Below are 23,632 nucleotides of genomic sequence, written 5' to 3' on the forward strand. Positions count from 1 at the left end.
GTATGGAAATGTTCTGCATCTTGACTTAACCAGTGTCAATATCCTAGTTGTGATAGTGTACCATGTTTTGCAGGATGTTACCACTGGAGAAAACTGGGTAAAGGGTACAGGAAATGCTTCTGTATTCTTTCTTGTAAACTGCATGTGAAGAATCTACAATTATCTCAAAAAGTTTAATCAAAAAAATAAACATCTTACAAAAGAAAGGCTCTTTACCTGCTAATCCTGCAATAATCTGGTCTGTTCCTCTACTGCTATGTCCTCACTCCTACTTGTCATTCAAATCAAATTCCTTCTTTGCTCGTGGATTACTTAATTCTTATTTTATTCATCTAATACCACTCAAATGAAATTACTCTCTTGCTAAAAGTCAATGATAATCTTTCAACTGCAAAACAAAATGGAAACTTGCTAGGTTTTTGGTTTACCTAGCCTCTAAGTATCTGACACTGATGGAAGTTTACTCTACTTCCCTGAAGCTCTCCTACCTCTGCTTCCATGACAACACTCTCTGCTGGTTCTCCTTCTGCCTCTTGAGCTACTTCTGGCAGGTAGGGGAGTCTCTTCATTCTCTTTTCTTCTTTTTTTTTTTTCTCCTGATTTACTCCCAAATGCCAGCTTTATCCAGGATACAAATGCTCTTCATGTCTTATATATGCTCCTTGAGTACTCTGGGTACCAGCCATTCTATCCACATGTTGAAGTGCAAGCATTCTTTATCAATATCTAGCTACATAAACTGTCTCCAGAGCTATGTCAATGTCCCACAGGAAGCTCAAACACAGCATATTCCACATTGGACTACCTCTAACTCCCACCCACCAGAAAGAAATCTGTTTTCCTAGATTCTTATTAATTGTTCCACCATTCTCATATCCTAGCCAGAAACCTGGGAGTTATCCTAGACTCTTCCCTTCTCAACCCCAATACCCAAAAAGTTTCTTAAAAAAGTTTAAAATTCTTCTCAGTATCTCTTGATTTTGTCCTTTTTCTCCATGCCTTCTCTGTCGGTTTCTTAATTTAGTCAAACTCTTATCATCTCTTATTTAGCCTATTTCCTGACTTGGCTCCCTTCTATTCTTTACACTGTTTACAAGGAAATTTAACTAAAATACAAACTTGATAATATTACTATGATGCTTAAATTTCTTCCATCGCTCTACAGTGCTTTCAGGAAAAAGTGTAAACTTCTTAGCCTAACATGTATGACCTTTTAACCTCGACCTACTTTCCATATTCATCTCCTACAGCCTACCCTTCTCTGCTACTCTCTAGCCTCATGGAGCCATTTGGAGTTTCCTGAACATGCCATGTGGCCTCCTGATTAGTACCTTTAATCACATTCACTTTACCTGGAATACAGCCTTCCTAGTTGAGTGGCTCCTACTGCCCCCCAGCACTCAGCTCTATCATCCCCTCCCCCTGAGACGCCTTGCTGAACCTCGCATCCCACAGTGGCCTTCTGTATTTATTTAGTACTCTTTCCAGTATCGCTATTATTGATTTCCTTTTGTAATCTCCTCTAGCAAGTATTTCCAAGTATTCTTGGAAAGCTGGGACTGTGTCTTATTTTATCTATGTATCCTTGATGCCTAATAAGAAGGTGATTCCAATGTATCATCTTAAAATACTAAATACCGCATCTCAGCTCTGATAAGCCATCCAGACTGACCTTCGTCTTGTTAAACACGCTCCTTCTTCTCTGGCTACCCATCCAACATCGGCAAAAGACACCACTGCATCCCCTCCTGGCTGGCTGGGGCTCCACCCTGTTGTAGGGCTGGTAAGCTGTAAGTTACAAATAGGGAAAGTTCTTCATCTAGCACCAAAATGGTAGAATAAAACGTTTTATTACCTAAGGAAAATCACCAGCTCTAGCATTACAAACACATGGACAGTTTCTAGCATTTCCGTTGAAGGTCTCCACGAAAGAGACCTTTAGTTATGTCACACTGTTGTTTAATAGTGCATGCGATCTCTGAATTATAATTTAACTCATTCAATTTTTATTTTACAGGTCAAATGAGACTCGTTAAAAAAAAACAAAAACCCCTGTTCATCCTAAAACATTAAGAAAATTTTTAGAATTTAAACATTATAAAATCAGTTCTTTTCTGAAGAGACTTAGTAAAAAGTATAGTGACCAACTTGTGCTAAATCTGGGAATATTTTTAAATGGATATTATATAGATACACTGTTACAATAATGAAAATACATGTTCAAATATCATTAGATCTCTTGATTTTTAAATTAAAGTATTAACTATATTAAAGAACCAAAAATACAAATAGCAGTAGAACAGAATTCTCTAGCTCACCTTAAACACCTAGAGAAGGAACAGAATATTCTGAAATAAATATAACCAAGAAAAAGCGTGCAAGTTCTGAAATTGACCTTCAAAAAATGGAAAAATAACTTAATTGAATTAAATTTAAGTTTTGTTATAAGAATATTGCCAGATGGCTAATGAATAATTGTTATCAGATTAATGTAATACTTCCTACAAGTTGAAGTAAGGTTTAAATAAAAAAGAAAATGCAGACTTTTTAATTGAAGAAAAATGTTTAAGAGGCCAAAGAGATTTACATGTATTTATCAGAAAGCTTCTACAGTAACCCATGCTTTGTTTGAACCTTCTTACTATTATCATTGCCAGATGAAGCTTTTGGAAGCTACACTTAAATAATACTTGTTCCTCAACTATAAAATATACCCTACAAACACATAATACTAATATGGTTAAAATTTTTAAATAATATATCTTTAACATTATGAATAAAATTTTAACTGAACATATTGGTTACTGGTATGTGCACGCATTCAGATATCATAATTACCCAACATTATCAACTTCATAGAATAGTATTAGAAAACTGACATTTTAACAACAAGATACTAAGAATATCAAGTATTTAAAATGCCTTAAATTATGGCTTTTGGGAAGGACAGGGGTACAGGCAAGAAAGAAAACAAGTATATTAGAAGAGTAGAGATTTAAGAACTTAATCCTGGGCAAAAACAAAAACAAAAAAACTAATAACGGAATTAAGATGAAAAAGCTTTCAAAATACCAGTGTTTTAAGGCACACAGTGGAGTAACTGTGGTCAGAAGAGGAAAAAAGTATAACCTTCAGCAAGTACATTGTCAAGGGATATGATCAAAGAAAAATCAAAAAGAAGATTTTTCTACTTCTCCCTTATACGTTTCAGAAATTTATCTAAATAAGTCAATCAACAGTTTTCAGTAAATTGGTATCTTGTACAACCTAAATAATATAAATGAATTGGGCATCCCCATCTGGTCTCAAGAGCCTGCGAATCTGGCAATATTCTGTTTCTATCCATTACTGAGAACAGAATGGTATATTAATACTCCCGTCACACTATAAAATGGAGATTCTAAGTGGGTTACATGGAGATTCGGGAACAGGAAGGTCCCCCCAAGCTCTGTGGAGGCTCCTAGAAGATACAGTGTTGAATGGGCTGTTTTGTACAAGTGACAAATCATAGAGGTAAAACCTGAATGGTCCCTTCCTTAAGGTGCTGGCTCATGAAGATCAATTTGGTTACCTAACTCTTTATTTAGAAAATAAAATTTTGTTCCAATACACTTACTAGTTGGTAGGAAGAAAGGTATATTTAAGATAAATAAAAATCTAGTTTTGACCTTAAGACTTCTTACCTTCCCATAAAAGCTACAAAAATTGCTGTTTTCTTCCCAGATATTTTTGCCCATAAAAGGAAGAAAATACTTTTCTAAGAATACTCAAAAATATAAGTTAAACCCATTCTGTGACAGCCTTTCCAAGTATTTTATTTTATAATGTAAAGATCATACAATATTTCTCAATTTTACATCTGTAACACTTCGCATATTAAACATGAAATGTTGCTTTTTGCACAAACTTTAAAACAAAAACCAATTATTCCATGGACTTAGCCTGTAATCTTACTGAGCACTGATTATATTTAATCACTGAAATAATACCATGTCTATAACATGTACTCAATGAGATGAAAATGTTAATGATACTGTCAAGAACCAATTCCAGAATTGATAATACCTGTATCATTTCTAATTGACACCCTGCCCCACAAAACAAAGTAGTTTTAGTATTTAAGTCACGTACCTACATTATAACAGTGATTTATGCCACCAAAAAAGAAGCCTAACAAAGTCCCTGGGGACACTCATACAAAAAACAAAATAAAACTGAAAAAAATCTAATCTTTTTTTAAAAGGCCACTTCAGTTGTTGCCGAAATGGGCACTCAGTAGCATAAGAATGAAACAGGAAGTACAGTTCACTTAGTAAAGTACTAGTTTAGGTGAGGTCAGTGTAGGCAAGGGGACTGAGGGCATGGAATCCTTGGAGGTATGATTTAGACACCACAACTGACATGCATGGATGATGGATGGGAAGTTTGAAAAAGAAAAGGTCAACTTACTGAAGGTTCCAGCAAGGTCCTGTCCTACCACAGCTATTGTTAGTAGGGGGAAAAAAAAAAAAACGACAGAAATTTTTTTTTTCAATATCAAGGGCATTATAAAATTTAAAATAAAATTAGTGCTTATTGATTTATCAGTATCCAAATTCCTTTCAGAAAGTAAGAAAAGCATTTCATTCAGAGCAAAATTCAGTAAGAGCACTGTATTTTTACTGATCTTAAGAAATTCAAATCAACATTTGAAACAATTTAAATTATCTAAGATTCAATTATATTTCAAGAATTTTACTGAAGTAATTTTAGGTAATTTTAAATATTCTGATAATGTAAAACTACACTGAAGAAATTGATTTATTTAATAAAATGCATAAAAGAAAAATATAAAGCTTATAAAAAAGCTGAAATACTTAGAATAAAATATTAGAAGAGCTCGCTTTGTCCTCATGTGACTTTTCATAAAATAAACACACTGGAACTGGGAACTAGGATTCTCTCAGTTTCTTGCCAAAAACGGTGTAACAGTAAATATACTCAGTCTATTTTACCACCTTTTGTTTACAGCCAAATGCAAAACATGTATTCTTAAAAGCAACACGGTAAAAAAACTTCTAGATTTTTAATTACAGATTTAATTATTCCTCTTTTTCTACCAATTCCTGTCATAGTAAGAAAAACTAAAAGCAGAATTTCTGCATTTTAATATAGTGACATACAGTGACACCAATAGGCCAAGAGGTATACCTGAGTAAAGAACACCAAACCAAATATTCTAGCTGAGACAGGCACTAATATTGCTGAGTAATGTGGTCACTTTAAAAAAAATTGAGCATTTATTAACCTTTCCTATTCATGACACACCTAGAAGGGGGGAGGGAAGGAAGGTGAGGGGAGAACAGGGAGAAGAAAAAGGACCAGAGAGACAAGAGGGAAGGAAATGTGTATCTCTCAAAATAACCTAGGAAGGTAAGTAACAGTATCCCCATGGAAAAACAAGTCTATAAGAAGTCAATTACTGAGAATGAATAAAACATCACAAACATTAGTTATTTACTGAGTTGGGCTTCAAATTACTACGCCATGTTACCAAATTTATAAAACATAATGCATATATCTGGATTCAGTTACCTTTGAGGCCATTTTATAGCTAAAAATATCAAGAAATGGACATCACATACAGTATGACATCACATGCTAGCAGAGTCCAGATCATCAGACAGGAACTGGGAAAAATATTAAGTTTAACAGTGAATTTTAGTACAAATCCAGGTACTTATCCTCAGATGGCTCAGACATCAAAGACCACGATACCACACTACGTCTCCCACCTCACTAGCTCCTGACAGAGGGGCCTTGTCTTAGTTCCTCAACAGTAACTTCTGTCTTGCCTCAGGACCTCTGCACTTATTGTTCTCTCTGCCAACACTGACCCACCTCCATCCCTCTCCCTAACTCTTTGAGGGGCTGGCTCTTTTTAATCCTTAATTGTCATTCCTCCAGGGCCGTCTTCCCAGACCACCACTGTTAGTCTCCCCATGCTATACCAATTTTTCCTTCACTGCACTTAGTACAAATTATAATTTTATGTTTATTAGCATATTTCCTTGTTTAATCCCTCTCCCACTGAACCATATCCCAGTAAGGGTAGAGACTGTGTCTGTTTGGTTCACCACTGACCAACAGCACCTAACAGAATGCATGGATTTCAAGTTGATTTGCTAAATAAAGATGGGCTGCCCCGTGCCAGGCGGCTGTTTTACTTCCACCTTTAGTCACAGTGTGTGGACTTTAGTGAGAATCTTATTCATTACTTGTTTGGTTACAGAACATTCCCTCCACCACCAATTCCAACAATCACTCCTAGCAATCCAAGAAAACAGCCTGGGGCAGGGTTTCCACAGGAAACAAAGGTAATCCAGGTTAAATTACCCAGAGTTCTGCCAGTTACTGAGCAGGGATTCAAACTACCATAGCACAGGGCCGAGTACCCACCCTCCCCTTATCTGATGGTATGCAAGAGCACTTTTTTTTGCCTTAGGTTTTTCTAAGTGTAGTATTTATTACCCCAATAAGCCACACTTAAATTCCATGTTTTTCTTTAACTCATAAAATTTGAAATTTATAAAAATGACCCCAAAGGTGCTTTAGTGATTACTTTCATAATTTGCCAATAGATAATTATGTTACTGCTGTAAACTTTCTTTAGCAAAATACTAAAACACAATCTGTAAATGAAGTTCTCAACCTCGGCTGCATAAGAAGCTTCTGAAGAGGTTTTAAAAAACAAATGAAAAAAAAATCAAATATATGAAATTCAGATTTAGTAAGCCTTGGATGACACCTTATATTCTTTATATGTTCCATAAGTGTTTTTGTGAGGAGGCTGGGGCCTTGGAGGATGGGGCCTGAGCATGGATATTTTATTTTTTAAAGCTCCTGGTGATTTAATTATGCAGCCAGTATTGAGAACCACTGCAAATCAAAACCTCTGAACTCCATTCCAACAAACAGAGCAAAGAAACATTGAGTGCTTTCATATGTTTTCTTTAACATTCATTACCTCATTTTCTTCCCAGCCCAATATTCATTGGGCCCATTAACTGGATGAAGGTGTAAATAAATGTGCTGATCTGTGTTCTGATTTGTGAACCTATAAATATACAGAAATCCAATTTGTTTAAAAAAAGGCAAAACTTTTGGGAATTCCCTGGCAGTCCAGTGGTTAGGACTCCAGGCTTCCAATGCAGGGGGCATGGGTTTGATCCCTGGTCGGGGAATTAAGAGCCCGCATGCCAAGCAGCACGGCCAAAAGTAAAAAAAATCCAATCTGTAAAATCAGGGAGTTCACTTAGACAACCAAGTAAGTTAATCTGCTATTCTGCTGCAAGGTGGCAATAACAATAAAATCCCACCACTAGCATACTTTTATTGTGCACTAATTATGTACCAGTTACGATATTCAGGGCTTTGCATGGATTATCTTGTCTAACCCTCACAACACAAAGTAACATGCCTGTCTTGCCCGTCATTTATGTGAGAGTCTTACTTGTCTGCAGATATATGGGTCAGCTGACAACAATGAAAAGATGGTGTGATTTAGAAGGAACATACTGAGGCTTAAGATTTTGGAGGTGAAACTGTTGTGAGGGCGGCCAACTTGAGGTGATGCCTATTGAGTGCTGGGTACAAGAAAAGGAATAGAAGTGAAAGTCAACAGGAGCAGAGGAAGAAAAGAAAATATGAGACTAAGTTCCAAAAGACAGTGAAATCACCCAGGACAACAAAGGACTGGCTTTGACTACTAACTCCTGCTTCTGAATTGACCCATGAACACCTCATTCTCAAGTTTAATCTATTTCAACTTTTGTCTCCCTCCCTGGGTCCCACAGTGGTTCCCCAGTTCCAGACTTTCTACAGCAGTATTTACTCATGTTGGACTCCTAGACAGTCCAAATACATTCCATATCAAACCTCCAAATAAGCCAAAAAAATAGCAAAAATGAATTGTCAATTTTATTACTCTTAAACTGCATCCCTTATATTTTTTGAAGACTCTACATTTTTTATATTTCTGATAGATGTAGTAAAAAAAAAATTAAATTAAAAAAAACAGAAGATACAGAAGAATGATAGCAGATTTAAAATATCTAAATAAGTAGCAGATAAAACACTTCAAGATTGATGCTGAATTTGAAAAGACTCAGCATGCTACAAAACTGCCTGGAAGTAAAAAATCTCACTATAAACAAATGTCTTCTGTTTTCTACTACATTCTCAAGTAGGTCACCAACATTTCTCTTACCTTACTCCTCTCCTTTATGTTAATCTATCTTTTTTCAAATGCAGCTCCTGTACTAATCCTAAAACTCTTATTCTGCTCAGACGCTTCTACGTGACTAATAACATTGAGAAAGAGAATCCTGCCAAGAAAACGCACTTGGCCCTAGTACTTCGGCCCACTGACTGTCAAGGCAGATTTGGGTTGCTACCAGAAAATGCTGGATTATCTCTACGTCCTTTCATACATCTCTAGCCATGTGAACACAAATGCTGAAGCAAGTTCTCCTGCAACTAGGTTAAGCAGATAAATAGATAAAATTTTAATGGAATGGAGCAATCAGAAGAAAAGTTACTAAGTCTTAGTTAACACAATAGTTATTTGAAGGAAACTGGCAAATAAAGCAATCAGCAATTGGTGTCTCAGTGAACTGAATTCTCAGAAATTGTGCTTGAGAGAATTACTATCATAGGTTTCTCTATTTTGATTTTTTTAAAAAGCCCATCATTTGATAAAAATTACTTCTGGAAAGTTCCAATCTGTCAATCTCTAGATTGATGCACAAAGGTCTTGCCAGTCAATCTGCAAGTGGGCATAACAATGACCAACCTTGTTAGTCAACCTGAACAAATGCTAATTTCTACCACTTACTTAGAAACAGATTTTTAACTCTCTCTACAAGGAGGAGTGATTTATAAGTAAGACATCTAATAAGCTCGCAGGGGCACTTTTGACCTTTTGAATTATGATTTAAACTTATCTTCCACATTTCACATGCTAATCTATTATTTAAAATTGGTATAGATTATCTGCTGAACTTTATATACTTAAATGCTGAACTAAAAGATTTTCTTATTACTACTGTAGAGAATTACTGAAAAACAAGAATAAAGCTATGTGATACATGTCTCACACTAAAACACCCGTAAGGAACAAAAACCCAAATCAAGAAAATAGGAACTTATCTCCAAGCAGAGTTGAGCTACTCCTGATTTGGTGCTAGAAGACAATGCTCAAGGTCACCTGGGAATTAACAACTGCTTGGCTTATTATATGCTTCTAAGTCTGCGTATGTATTCTTAAGGATAAATGTCTTACAGAGCTTGAATAATCACTTCACAGAGGAACTAAAATTAGAAAGACTTTACCGTGGTTTTTATCCTCTTTTATTTTATTGATAGCAGCATCAATAGTGGGGAGAGGTTCAAAAAGTACTTTTAAAGCTGTCTGGCCTATTTACATCACCAATGTACATATTAATATAAAATTTGAAATATATAAAATACAGTACCTGAAACTGAACTCTTGGACACTGAATCAGAGATAAATTAGTACCAATTTTCCTTACGATACTTCGAGATGAACCATATGGCTTCCCAGACCAAAGTACCTAAGTAGGAAAAACCAAAAGTTTAATTACAAGACTTACAGAACTGTTAATAGAAAGCACTGGACAATTAATTGCATGACATGCTGACACATTAATTATGGGATCACAAAGCTCTGTATGTTATGGGAAATGAGCTAATATTTCTCAATTAAAAATTAAAGAATATATACAGCAGGTTGTTACTAATGCAATAAAGTTTAATGTAAGGCATTATATAAAAATGTAAAAGAACAACTAGTGGAAGTTCCCTGGTGGCTCAATCCCTGGTTGGGGATCTGATCCCACAAGCCATGCAGCATGGCCAAAAGGAAAAAAAAAAGAAAAAAAGACCTACTAATAATTGTAAAATATAATTATATTAGGAGTAAAAACTCTTATCTATTTTCTTTAGGTTTTCATACTACTCTGCAGAGGAAACTATTTTATCTCCTCTGCTATATTTTTAGAATTTTATCTATAAGTTTTTCAAAACTACAAGCTACTTATAATAGACTTTCAAAACAAATGCAAATCAGTACAAAGTTCAGAATCTGAATTTGTACGATGCAGGATGCTGCATTTTGTTTGCTACACAAGAAGGCCTGGCCAAGGGTGAGTGGGGGCCAAAATCCAGTTGTACTACATCTTCTTGTGAGGCCTTGTCTCAGGGGAAAGGTGTCTTCCTAATTTATACAAAAGTACTAAATAGGTTAGTGATAACCCTAATGAGCAGAATTTTTCAGATGAAATCATAATACACAGAGGACATTATGCTATGCTTAAAGCAAAAACAAACACAAACCTCCAAAGCAAAAAGCAAACAAAAAATGCACAGGCAGAATGTTAAATCATTACGAATTGTACCTTGATACTTCTCCCCAAGTATATGCTCTTTCCTTAAAGAGAAAAACTATCCATCTGTTTTGAGTGCTATACCTGAAAGCCTGGACAGAAGAGGTAAAGAGAGGTGGTATACTATTAAAAGCAATTTGGAAAAAAAAAGAATGAGAATGATATGACTATTTACTAATTCATTCAACTGAGATATTCAATTGCATCCTAAAACTATTAAATAAATAGTACCAAATCAGCTGGCATGTATTCTGAGCAATGGACACTGACCCCTTTTTAAAGTCACTCCATGCCCATTCTAATTTAAAGAATGGAATTACAGTATGACCAAGCAATGTTACTGTAAACAGCCATGGCTCCAACACATAACCCTAACTAGACCTTTAGACCATTCTAAAAGCATGCACAACTTGTAAAACGAGCATAGAAGCAATCTGACTTCTTAGATTTTAGCAATCAAATACAATTTAAGCTTAACAGTATGAATCAAAGTGAGGATCATGGGGTATATATAATACCTCTGGCATCTACCTCTGCTCATATAATTCTCATCATCAGTATGTTCAAAGTTTCAGATAAATAACAAGGACCTACTGTACAGCACAGGGAACTATATTCAATGTCTTGTAATAACCTATAATAGAAAAGAATCTGAAAAAGAACAGATATATACAAATGTATGTATAACTGAATCACTTTGCTGTACATCTGAAGCTCACACAACACTGTAAATTAACTATACTTCAATTTTTTTAAAATGGATTTAAAAAAATGTTCAAAGTTTCATTGACTGTTTACCTGGGAGAGTTCCAGAAAGTACTATAACCTACACTGGCTACTATAACCAACAAAAACGGTAACTCCCGCTTTAGAAATATAAATTAAAAGGATGGACAGATTGGAAAACTGGTCAGTGGAAAGATAAGAAGACATCAATACTGAAATAAGAATATTAAACAAAGAACATAAGAGGTAAAGTTACTGTGACGCTTAGAAGAGAATTACGTGGAGTTCAGGAAAGCAAATCATTCAAACCAATGATCATACAGAGGATTATCACATGAATAGTGTTAATAACACATGAGGACTAAGAGGAGGAAAATCATCTGACTACAGGAGAAAGGGAAGAATCACAGTCTTACAAACTCAACCTAAGAGGCCAAGAAAAGCAAGAGGGAAGAGATATGGGGATATATGTATATGTATAACTGATTCACTTTGCTATAAAGCAGAAACTAACACACCATTGTAAAGCAATTATACTCCAATAAAGACGCAAAAAAAAAAAAGAGGCCAAGAAAAAATAAGGGCAAGTAATTCTAAAACAGACAGTATTTAAGCAAACTCTTTACCTTATACATGTTAATAGGCACCGATCTTTTAAAAATATATCCATAGGGCAATAGTAACTACACCATTCAATCATTTCTCGTGTCTTCTATTTAGCTATAAGTCAAAACTCTCCTATGATGTAGAAGAATGCTATTTATGCATCACAATGTGACAATTACATGGTCTAATGTGAATCTTCCATCCCTCCAGTAAGCAAAGATCTTAACTGCAGATAAAGAGGACAAAAAAGCTCAGGAAGAAAAGTTCAAAAAGGACTTGCCAAGGTCAGAAACTAAGATTTCTGCCAGCTTTTAGCCTTCCTTGCTATGCATGCTTCAGGGCTAAGTTTCAACTATTATCTTCCCATCTGCTTTATATCAGAAGGAAAGAATACCAGGTGCCTTCAACAAGGGAAGGTGGCCAAAGCTTCAGCTTTTACTTATAAGGAATAAGTACACTATTTAGGCTTTTGATACAAAGTTAAGGAAAGTAAAAGAACAGATTGCCTTATGTGATTATTTTTTTCAAGTATACACAGTGGACTAACATAATGTTGTCCTGTTACTTGTGAACTGCAGAGCATTTAGCACCAAAAATTATGAAGCAAGAGTCTATATAAGCTAATGACTGGGATATTTAGAAAGAAGAGGAGCCATAACCTTTACTGGATTGAAGAAAAAGTAAGGGGAAGGAGCAGCTAACTTCCAAGAAGTCTAAAACTAGGTCTTAACTTTATTTTTTCTATTCAGCCCTCATGGAGGGGGAGAAATTGTAAATGGCAGTGAAGAAATAATGAACAGATGGCATGGAAAGTCGCCATCTGTGCATTGGGAGGCTGTACGGCCCAAGTGCACCTCCTACCCTAACTGGTGGCTGAACTGTGTCTTGTCAGTATACTCGTTTGGAGAAGGAAAGGCTTCCTCTGAAGATGAACTGTCATTAGTATCTTTTCAGATCTAAGAAAGAGGGCAGGGAGAAAGCTGTCATTACTAGACAATTCGATTTCATTAAGAAATAAGAATTGGGCTTCCCTGGTGACACAGTGGTTAAGAATCCTCCTGCCAATGCAGGAGACATGGGTTCGAGCCCTAGTCCGGGAAGATCCCACATACCACGGAGCAACTAAGCCCGTGCGCCACAACTACTGGGCCCGCGCTCTAGAGCCCGTGAGCCACAACTACTGAGCCCGCGTGCCACAATTACTGAAGCCCGCGCACCTAGAGCCCGTGCTCCGCAACAAGAGAAGCCACCGCAGTGAGAAGCCCGCGCACCGCAACAAAGGGTAGCCCCCGCTCGCCGCAACTAGAGAAAGCCCACGCACATCAACAAAGACCCAACGCAGCCAAAAATAAGTAAAATAAATAAATTTATTTTAAAAAAAGAAACAAGAATTCAATTCCATTACGAAAAAATTAAGTAACAGTAATTTTTTTTTTTAATTAATTTATTTATTTTTGGCTGTGTTGTGTCTTCGTTGCGGTGTGCGGGCTTCTCACTGCAGTGGCTTCTCTTGTTGCAGAGCACGGGCTCTAGGCACGCAGGCTTCAGCAGTTGTGGCTCACGGGCTCTAGAGCGCAGGCTCAATAGTTGTGGTGCATGGGCTTAGTTGCTCCGTGGCAGGTGGGATCCTCCTGGACCAGGGCTCGAACCCGTGTCCCCTGCATTGGCAGGCAGATTCTCAACCACTGCGCCACCAGGGAAGCCCTAATTATTATTATTAAACAAAAAAACTGCTTTGCTTTATTTATAAGAACTACTGATAAACAATGTAATAATGAATCTGTGTGGGGCGTGCATGTTTGCATGTCCGAGTCTAGTAATGACAGTCCATAGCATCGAGCAACAGGGTTTGTAAGCGATGACAGCAAGGAGGAGGATGACAAAAGGAAAGCAATTTGTTCTTCTTTAACAACGTGAAATGCTACTGTCGAAGTGCTGAAGTGTGAGGCTGGAATCTGAAACTGTCATCTGTCTCACCATGATGACTGCACTCAAGCTTTATACGGTAATTCATTTCTTAGAGACTAGTTAAATCTATATTTCTATCTGAGAGTCACCATTTAGCAAGAAAAAAATATACACTTAATTCTAATCAAATGTATTTTTCTCAAGAAAAACTATGTAATATTAACCCAAGGTTCTTTTTCTGATATATAATTTCACAAAGCCCTGAAATTATACACAAAATTATGTACATATACAACATTTTTCTGGGAAGAAGGTACATACCATTGATCAAACTTTTAGGGAGTCTAGGACCCGACAAAGTATAAATTCTTAATTCCAAGAGAACCAGAGGAAAATAAAAAGTATGTGTTGGGGAGAAGGGGGTGGAGATAGAAAGATGAAATTCTATAACAATTTTGAAATCCCCAACTGAAGACAACCCTTCCCTCAGTTCTCTTCTTCCTTATCTAAACTCCTAGCTACATTCACATTCTTCCTCCAGAACAGAAGAGGAAAACAAGGTTGCAATTCTTAAGTATTACTGGAAATATATTCCTAATACAAATTAGATATTTGCTGTAACTTTTCAACATAAAATACTGAGATGAACCAGAATCACATTAGTTTCATAGCTTGCTTTCTCTAGTTTAAAAACATTTTTACTTAAGGGCATAAATATAGTAATAATAGAATGAGGAGAAAGTTTGGACAAATGTGAACACAGCTGACCCTTGAACAATGCTCAGGTTAGGGACACCAAACACTTCCCCCACTTTCCCAACAAAATCCACATATAACTTTACAGTTGGCCCTCCTGTATCTGGGGTTTCACATCTGCCAATTCAACCAACCATGTATCATGTAGTACTATAGTACTTACTACTGAAAAACATCTGCATCTAAGTGGATGCAAGCAGTTGAAACCCACACTGTTCAAGGGTCAACTGTATATAGTTTTAAATTCAAACAAATGTTGAGGCCAAATGGAACGCAGCGAAGAGGAAACATAGAGGCCACGGCAGCATATAGGCCTGGTTTTAAAAGTAGGCTCTACCATTTATTGCCTGTGTAAAGCTGGCAAATTATTGATCCCTCTATGTTTCCCTTTCCTCATCTATAAAACGGGAACAGTATCTACCTCATAAGCCTATGAGCCTTAAATGAGTTAAGGTTGGGGCTTCCCTGGTGGCGCAGTGGTTAGGAGTCTGCCTGCCAATGCAGGGGACGCGGGTTCGAGCCCTGGTCCAGGAGGATCCCACATGCCGCAGAGCAACTAAGCCCGTGCGCCACAACTACTGAGCCTGAGCTCTGGAGCCTGCAAGCCACAACTGCTGAGCCCACATGCCACAACTACTGAGGTCCATGCGCCTAGAGCCCGTGCTCCGCAAAAAGAGAGGCCCTGCAATGAGAGGCCCGCGCACCACAACGAAGAGTAGCCCCCGCTCGCTGCAACTAGAGAAAGCCCATGCGCAGCAATGAAGACCAAACATAGCCAAAAATAAAATAAATTTTTTTAAAAAACTGAGTTAAGGTATTTAAATATAACACGACTGTAATAAATATTGTCTTCTTCCCCTTCTATTATACGAGGTAGCAAAGTACACTAAAAAGAGGATTTTGGAATCAAAATTGGGTTCATATTACAGCTCTGCCACTTATTAGTAAGGTAACTTTGCACAAGTCAGTTAAACACTCTGAACCTCAGGTTTCTAATCTGTTAAAAAAAAAAAAAAAGTGTTGTTCTAGTGAACACACAAGATACATGTAAAAGACTGGGCATACTAAGCCGATCAGTGATAGCTATTATGATGGTGCTGATGCGTACGGTAAAATACAAAGAGCTAATCATCGCCAGCTGGCCTAATGGCAAAAACAAAACGCAGATCTCAAAACCTGCATTTTTTTTTTAAAGCATATAAAATATACAAAGAATGAAGACATTTTCTGCTCTTGAATACATTCAAATATAGTACCAAGTTCATTTATATATCAAAGCAGTGAGAAATATGTATTTATCATTGAAAGATGGAACTAAAAAGTTTTTTTTTTTATATTCAGATTACTCTTAAGCAGCAGGCTAAGAGATCCCAGAAACTAAGATAGAAAATAACTCCAAAGGGTCAAATTGCTTAATGTTAGGAGAAAATTTATTTTTATATAGATTTTCAGTTAACTGATTAAAGGTGATGATTATATGTTACAGAAAAAAATGATCTTTCCATCTATTGGTAGAAAAGGCCCTCAGTTGTGATTACAATATTGGGAGCAAGTTAATGCTCTCTTACCTGGTCCATTCTTTGATGAAAGGCACCCGTGTTACAGCTCAAAATGAACAATGCTAAACAAGTAAACTAAGCTAAATAAAGTATGTTATCTGTTCCTGAAACAAAATTCTGCACTTTGGCCTCAATCAGCACTGGTCACATTGCCTGACTTGGGGCGGGGGCAGGGGAATGACAGAGCAAAACAGTAGGAAATTAACCGTCATTGAATGTACCTACACTACATACAGGCCACTGTGATAGGTATTTTACATACACTGCCGTGTAATCCACAGGTCCATTGTGCAGTAGTAGTTCTTCCTACCTGTAATTTGTAGATGAAGAAAGTAACTGGCAGAGATAAATTTCATACCCAGGTTTGTTTGAATCCAAGACCTACAATCTTTCCACTCAACTACACTTCTTACTAAAATTGCAAATAAATAGCAATCATAAACTGTAAAGTTTCACTTTTGGGGAATCATTAGCAACAAAAGCTTCCTGACTTTCTGAAAAGAAATTCTTTTGCTGTCAGTACTGAAATGTTAATCTACCCTATGTAGCCAAATGATGGTAAGTAGCAATTGAGAAAGGTGGTATACTGCATTAAGTGAAGTTCAAAACATGAGAAGACGTAACTGAAAAAGATGAAAGCATTAACTTTACAAACCATTTTCCTATTGTTTATCCGAAAGATAATACTCAAAATTATGTAAATATAAAAAAGGGTAGGGACTTCTCTGGCAATCCAGTAGTTAAGACTTTGTCTTCCAATGTCTTCCAATCCAACCCAGTGCGGGTTCGATCCTCAGTCGGGGAGATAAGATCCCACATGCCTCGCGGCCAAAAAACCAAAACATAAAACAGAAGCAATATTGTAACAAATTCAATAAAGACTTTAAAAATGGTCCACATCAAAAAAAAATCTTTGGGGCTTCCCTGATGGCGCAGTGGTTGAGAATCTGCCTGCTAATGCAGGGGACAGGGTTCGAGCCCTGGTCTGGGAAGATCCCACATGCCGTGGAGCAACTAGGCCCGTGAGCCACAACTACTGAGCCTGCGCGTCTGGAGCCTGTGCTCCGCAACAAGAGAGGCCACGATAGTGAGAGGCCCACGCACCGCAATGAAGAGTGGCCTCCGCTTGCGGCAACTAGAGAAAGCCCTCGCACAGAAACGAAGACCCAACACAGCCAAAAATAAATAAATAAATTAATTAATTAATTAATTTTTCAAAAAATCTTTAAAAAAAAGGGGGGGGGTAATGTTATTTGGTTCTTTGCTTTTTATCTCCAAAGAAAATAGATGGAACTTTGTGGGACTGGGGGAACAAAAAGTTCAACCTTCTCTTAGCAAGATTCAAAGAGACACAAAATAAAAACAAAAAAGTAAAAGTAGTGCATTAAAAAGTATACTCATATTCAAATTATGTAACCTGCCTATATCTTTAATGAATACAACGTAATTCCATGTCACCAATGACACTGAATGTGAAAATGAGAAACAAATATTCCACAAAATATGCTTGGCACAAGTATTGCTCTAATAACTTTACACTGGATCTGAAAAAAAAATTATGTATTAGTAGAAAATACTTTTAAAAATGTCAAGATCCGAACATCTTTGGCACAGAATAACCATATTACACTAATTTTTTTCTTTGTATCTATAGTTGTTATATTTTAGGAGACATGACTTACCTTTTAAACAGCTGTGTGATAAACCACATTATAAGAGCATTCAATATTAACAGTTCTACAACATTCAGAGTTGTCAAGCATTAGTCAAACATATTTTATTCAATGATTTCTATATACATTTAAGCCTTTTCCTCACTAATGGCAAATGTATTGCTTTTAACAGTCACATGAATATTGGTTAAGTTTTCAATGTAACCAACCCATCCCTTACTTAGGATGCTGGGTGAAGATTCACCTCCCTGATTTAAATAGTAAGCAAATTAAATACTACATAAGTTGGCCATATACATAAGATTCATTTTTCTCAGAAAAAATTCTCAATGTCTGGATTTCAAAAATGAATTTCAAGCACTCACCGATTGCATGCTTCCAACCTGCTGAAAAACCATCCTAATTAGGCGTTTAATCCAGCCAAGCATTTAGATGGCAAAGTCTCTCCAAATTTGCATTTCAAGTACTTCAGGCATACATAGCAGCACATGGTCCATAAAGCACACTGAAATTTTAAAATGTAAATACTGAAGTGAAATAATTATTATTTAGAATCTTTACTGTCTACAACACATCTCACAAAGTAAGTTTAGTCTACATCTTAAACCTTTGTGTGAATAAATTTACTTAAGGAAAAACATTTTCAACTAAGACCTGACGCAGCCAAAAAAAATAAAACAAATTTAAAAAAAAAAAAAGAAAAAAAATTTACATGTGATCACCTTTAAATAAACTAATGGTACAATTTTTTTAATTTTTTTAAGTAGTTCTTTTCCAGTCAGGGTTCTACCTTGGAAGCAACAAAAACCTACTGTGGCTGACATAAGTAGAAAATATATTTATGGAAAGACACCCAGTAGACAACAATCTTAGAAGACACTTATAGGCTACACAGCCAGGAAAGACATCCAAAACTGCAGCAGAACTGGTCTTGGAAGACACCACTGCAACTGCTACTTCCACCCCTGACGAACAGAATCTACCAGTTGCCACTTTCCTGTCCCACTGGCTTCTGAGGTAATGTCCATACCGGCGGCATTTGCTTGGCCGAATCTACCTGGCTATAGTTACAAGCCGATTCTGGCTCCCACCAAAATCATAAAGGAATTCCGGAAACATAAAACAGGAATTCAGAGGCCAGAAGGTCAAAAATAATGACAAACCACACTCACTGGCACTATAACCCCTGCCACTCACACTCCTCACCTCCCCGTCAATATACTGTATATCTGATAGAATTATGAACTCATATGGCATAAACCAGTTTACCTGAAGTGTGGGTCTCCAACATGACAAGTTTACACCAGACTATAAATCAATGTGCTGCTTCCTTGTCAAGGAAGACTTTTAAAAAAAAAAAAAAAAAAAGCAGTACTTAGTCAGCGGTCCCCAACCTTTCTGGCACCAGGGGCCGGTTTCGTGGAAGACAGTTTTTCCACGGACCGGGCGGGGGATGGTCCAGGCGGTAATGCGAGCGATGGGGAGCGGCAGATGAGGCTCCGCTCGCTCGCCTCCTGCCGTGCAGCCCGGTTCCTAACACGCCGTGGACCAGCACCGGTCCGCCGCTCAGGGGTTGCGGACCCCTGTACTTAGTGATATACTTGATTTACATTCTGATATAGGCTTATCCCTTTGTGGACCAGAAATAACGTTTGTGGTCTACACTTTGAGGAGAACTTGATGAAGAATTACAAAGAATGGGGGGGGTGCGGATAAAGTTGCCACAAATATGCCAGACACTGGGTGAAACATGAACTAGAAAGAGCCCAGCCCTAAGGACAGATCAAAGTATGCAATGAAAGAGTTCTAAGTGCTGACAGGAACATATGATTTATTGATAACTAAGAAATGGTTGGGACTAGAACTTCGGTGAGACATATATTTTAATATTACCAAGATCTATAATTGCCTATAAGACTGAATATTCTGACAGGTAACGGGAATAAAAAGTGCAAAGGGCCAAAAATAAGCTGGAGATGACTGACAAAAAACTGGTCAGAGAAAAAGGATGGTTTTATGTAATTGGAAAACCTATCACTTTTTTAAAACTTGAGATATAACTTACACAGGCCAAGTGCACAAATTTTAAGTATGTCCAGCTTGATGAATTTTTATATATGTATAAACCTGTGGAACCTCCATCCAGATCAAGAATGTGAAACATTTGAAGAACCCCAAGAGCTCCCTTGGGCCTCTACCCAGCCGATATCCATGCCTCACCTATCTAACTACTACTCTAACTTTTACAGCCTATCACTTTTGCAAGCTGTATGTACTCTTCTGTGTCTGACTTCTGTCACTCAACATTGTCTGTGACATTTATGCATATAATTTGTGAATCACAATTCTTTTTCACAGTATTGCACAGTATGTGCAGTATTTTGTTGTGGTACTATACCACAATTTACTTGCCCAGTTTACTGGGGGCTTTTTTGTTTTTTTGTTTTACTTTATTGGAGTACAGTTGATGTACAATGTTGTGTTACCCAACTTACTGTTCATGAACATTTGGATTGTTTCCATTTTTTAGCTACCATAAAGTTGCTGAAACAATTCATACACATAACATAGCAAGGTACACATAAGAACTAATTTCTCGGACTTCCCTGGTGGTGCACTGGTTAAGAATCCACCTGCCAATGCAGGGGACACAGGTTCGAGCCCTGGTCCGGGAAGATCCCACAGGCAGAGCAACTAAGCCCGTGTGCCACAACTACTGAGCCCATGAGCCACAACTACTGAAGCCCATGCTCCTAGAGCCTGTGTTCCGCAACAATAGAAGCCACCGCAATGAGAAGCCCGCACACCGCAACGAAGAGTAGCCCCCGCTCACCACAACTAGAGAAAGTCCACACACAGCAATGAAGACCCAGCACAGCCAAAAATTAATTAATTAATTAAAAAAAGAAGAAGAACTAATTTCTCTTGGGACCTCCTTGGCGGTCCAGTGGTTAAGACTCCACGCTTCCACTGTAGGGGGCGTGGGTTCCATCCCTGGTCGGGGAACTAAGATCCCACATGCTGCGCGGCACAGCCAAAAATGAAAAAAGAACTAATTTCTCGAGTCTATACCCAGAAGTAAAACTGCTAGATCATAAGATTATATATATAGATATATCTATACATATCTATATTATATAGATAGATTATATAGATATATAGATTATCTATCTATAGATAGATAATCTGCAGCAGAACTGCAGATATATACAAAGGAATTCCAGAAACATAAAATATATATATAGATTATATATGTATATATATAAACATATATAATCTATATATATATTTAATGTTTATATATAAATAATAATATATAATATAATATATTATACATTATATAATATATATTATATATTATATATAATTATATATAATATATATAATTATATTATATATTATATATGGAAAGAACCCAGTAGACAACATATATTATATATTATAATATATATTAATATAATATATAATATATATTATATGTATTATATAGTATATTAATTTATATATTATAATATATAATATATATAATATATATTATACATATATGCAATATATTATACATATATATTGTATATATGTAATATATATTACATATATGTAATATATATGTAATATATACATATATAATATATGTATACATACATATATATTGTATATATTGTACATATATACAATATATATTGTATACATATATACAATATATAACATATATATTATATATGGAAAGACACCCAGTAGACAATATATATTATATAATATATATAATATATTATATATGTAATATTATATATTATATTATTATATTATATTTATATAATACATATATTTATGTTTATATATAAACATAAAATATATATATAGATTATATATCTATATATATTATATCTATCTATATATAGATTATATAGATATATAAATCTTTTAAAAATCTGTAGAAACTAACAATTTTCTGAAGTGGTTGTACCAATTACACTCCCGTAAGCAGGTATATACAAGAGCTCTAGTTGGTCTATAATTCTTGGTATTGTCAACAGTGAATACTTGGTATTGTCAGTCTTTAATTTTAGCAATTTTAGTAGCTTCTCCACAGGTTTTAGGGACATTTTGATACCTTCCATTAAGAAGTGTCTTTCTTTTTTTTTTTTAAGATTTCTTTTGATGTGGACCAGTTTTAAAGTCTTTAATGAATCTGTTACAATACCGCTTCTGTTTTATGTTTTGGTTTTTTGGCCTTGAGGCATGTGGGATCTTAGCTACCCGAGCAGGGATGGAAACCGCATCCCCTGCATTGGAAGGCGAAGTCTTAACCAGTGGACCACCAGGGAAGTCCCTTTCGCTTGTTTTTTTTTTGTTTTTTTTTTTGTTTTTTTTTTTTTAATTTTATTTATTTATGGCTGTGTTGGGTCTTCGTTTCTGTGCGAGGGCTTTCTCTAGTTGTGGCAAGCGGGGGCCACTCTTCACCGCGGTGCGCGGGCCTCTCACCATCGCGGCCCCTCCTGTTGCGGAGCACAGGCTCCAGACGCGCAGGCTCAGCAGTTGTGGCTCACGGGCCTAGTCGCTCCGCGGCATGTGGGATCCTCCCAGACCAGGGCTCGAACCCGTGTCCCCTGCATTAGCAGGCAGATTCCCAACCACTGCGCCACCAGGGAAGCCCTCGCTTGTTTTTTAAGTGAATAGTTTTTTTTAAATTATTTTTAAAAATTATTCTTGCCAGGAAGGAGTCTGCGCTAGAGATAAAGATTAGGAAGCACTGGCTTAGAAAATGGAGATGCAACCTAAGACGAATGGGCTAACTCATACAGAGTAAGAAATGAAGCCAGAATAGAAGCCTCAAGAAATACTTGCGCATCAAGCAGAGAAAACAAGAGTCACTGGGAAAAAAAATGATCAAAGCGGTAATAGAAAAATGAGAGAGGTATTGCCACCAAAAAAACAAAAAAACAAAAAAACAACCCCGGAAATTTCAATAAGGGGAATGGTTCTTGTTACTGATAAACAGAAAACACAGAGGAGAGGTCACATAGTCGGTGGCCTGCTGGTTACCCTTTCCTCCAAACTTCTCCACTGTGCTCTCTGGAACCCTGTTTGAAGGTAAGCATCCCCTCCCTCGCTGAACTGAAATTTGGCTGTCCCTTTAGAATGCTGCTTCAAAGCCTTCTCAAAGGGTCCTGTGCTTGCTTGTTCTCTCCCACTTTGTATCAAGGCTCTTTCCAATCAATAACTGCTCTAAGCTCTTTGAAAAACCCTCCCTCAAAGGCAAAACTAAAGGGACAACAAAACAGAGCAGTGGTCACCAGGGTTATTAACTACAGCAAAGCACAAGGGAGGTTTTGGAAAAATGGAAGTAGTCTACATCTTGATTGTGGTGGTGGTTACATGACCGTGTTCAAAGAAATGCCTGCCAAAAGGAGTGAATTTTGCTGTATGTAAATTATACCTTCATTTAAAAAAAAAAAAAAAAAAGCTCTCCTTAGGAAGCACTGCTTTACCACCCTCTGTCCCTCATTAGGGTTGACTTAAGGACACTTGAATCATTCCCTATCGCTCAGCTATGACTTCAACCGAGTCTTCTTCTCTACTCCAAGTCCTTTCCTAAATGGAATTCTGCACTTCGGCCTCATAAGCACTAGTACACCAATAAACATATATTCTTGCTGGTGCTAGGTGATCATAATATTCACAGAGATGATGCATCCAACAGAGCACTGTTTGAGTCTATTTACATAAAGATCTAAAACAGGTAAAAGTGAAAGCGATCTCATCATAGATTATGAATTATTTTTTTAATTTAAACTTAGTTTTTTTTTGTTTTTTAATTGTTGGAGACAGAGGTAGGAACTGGTAGGAGGCCTGAGAGGGATTTCTGAGGATGCTGGCAGTGTTCTATTTCTTGACATAGACAGATACTTGCACGTGTTTACTCTGTGAAAGCTTACCAAGATACTCTTCTTAATGTAAG

At 36.7% G+C, this 23,632-nt stretch overlaps 1 protein-coding gene across 3 annotated transcripts in view; it reads right to left on the reverse strand.

Moving 5' to 3' along the window:
• Window positions 1-23,632, reverse strand: part of MTFR1 (mitochondrial fission regulator 1) — a 61,432-nt gene that overhangs the window by 29,385 nt on the left and 8,415 nt on the right. For 2 of the 3 annotated variants that reach the window (XM_057532074.1, XM_057532075.1), the window contains exons 2-4: window positions 18,039-18,178; window positions 9,516-9,614; window positions 1,673-1,788 (exon numbers count right to left, since the gene is read on the reverse strand). In XM_057532074.1, coding sequence (XP_057388057.1) covers window positions 1,673-1,788; window positions 9,516-9,614; window positions 18,039-18,101 — 278 coding nt within the window. In that variant the 5' untranslated portion in view covers window positions 18,102-18,178. The remainder of the gene's footprint in view (window positions 1-1,672; window positions 1,789-9,515; window positions 9,615-18,038; window positions 18,179-23,632) is intronic. The other variant, XM_057532076.1, reaches the window with a different exon arrangement.

The sequence above is a fragment of the Balaenoptera acutorostrata genome, chromosome 17 (genome assembly GCF_949987535.1).
Source record: "Balaenoptera acutorostrata chromosome 17, mBalAcu1.1, whole genome shotgun sequence".
Classification (NCBI taxonomy): domain Eukaryota; kingdom Metazoa; phylum Chordata; class Mammalia; order Artiodactyla; family Balaenopteridae; genus Balaenoptera; species Balaenoptera acutorostrata.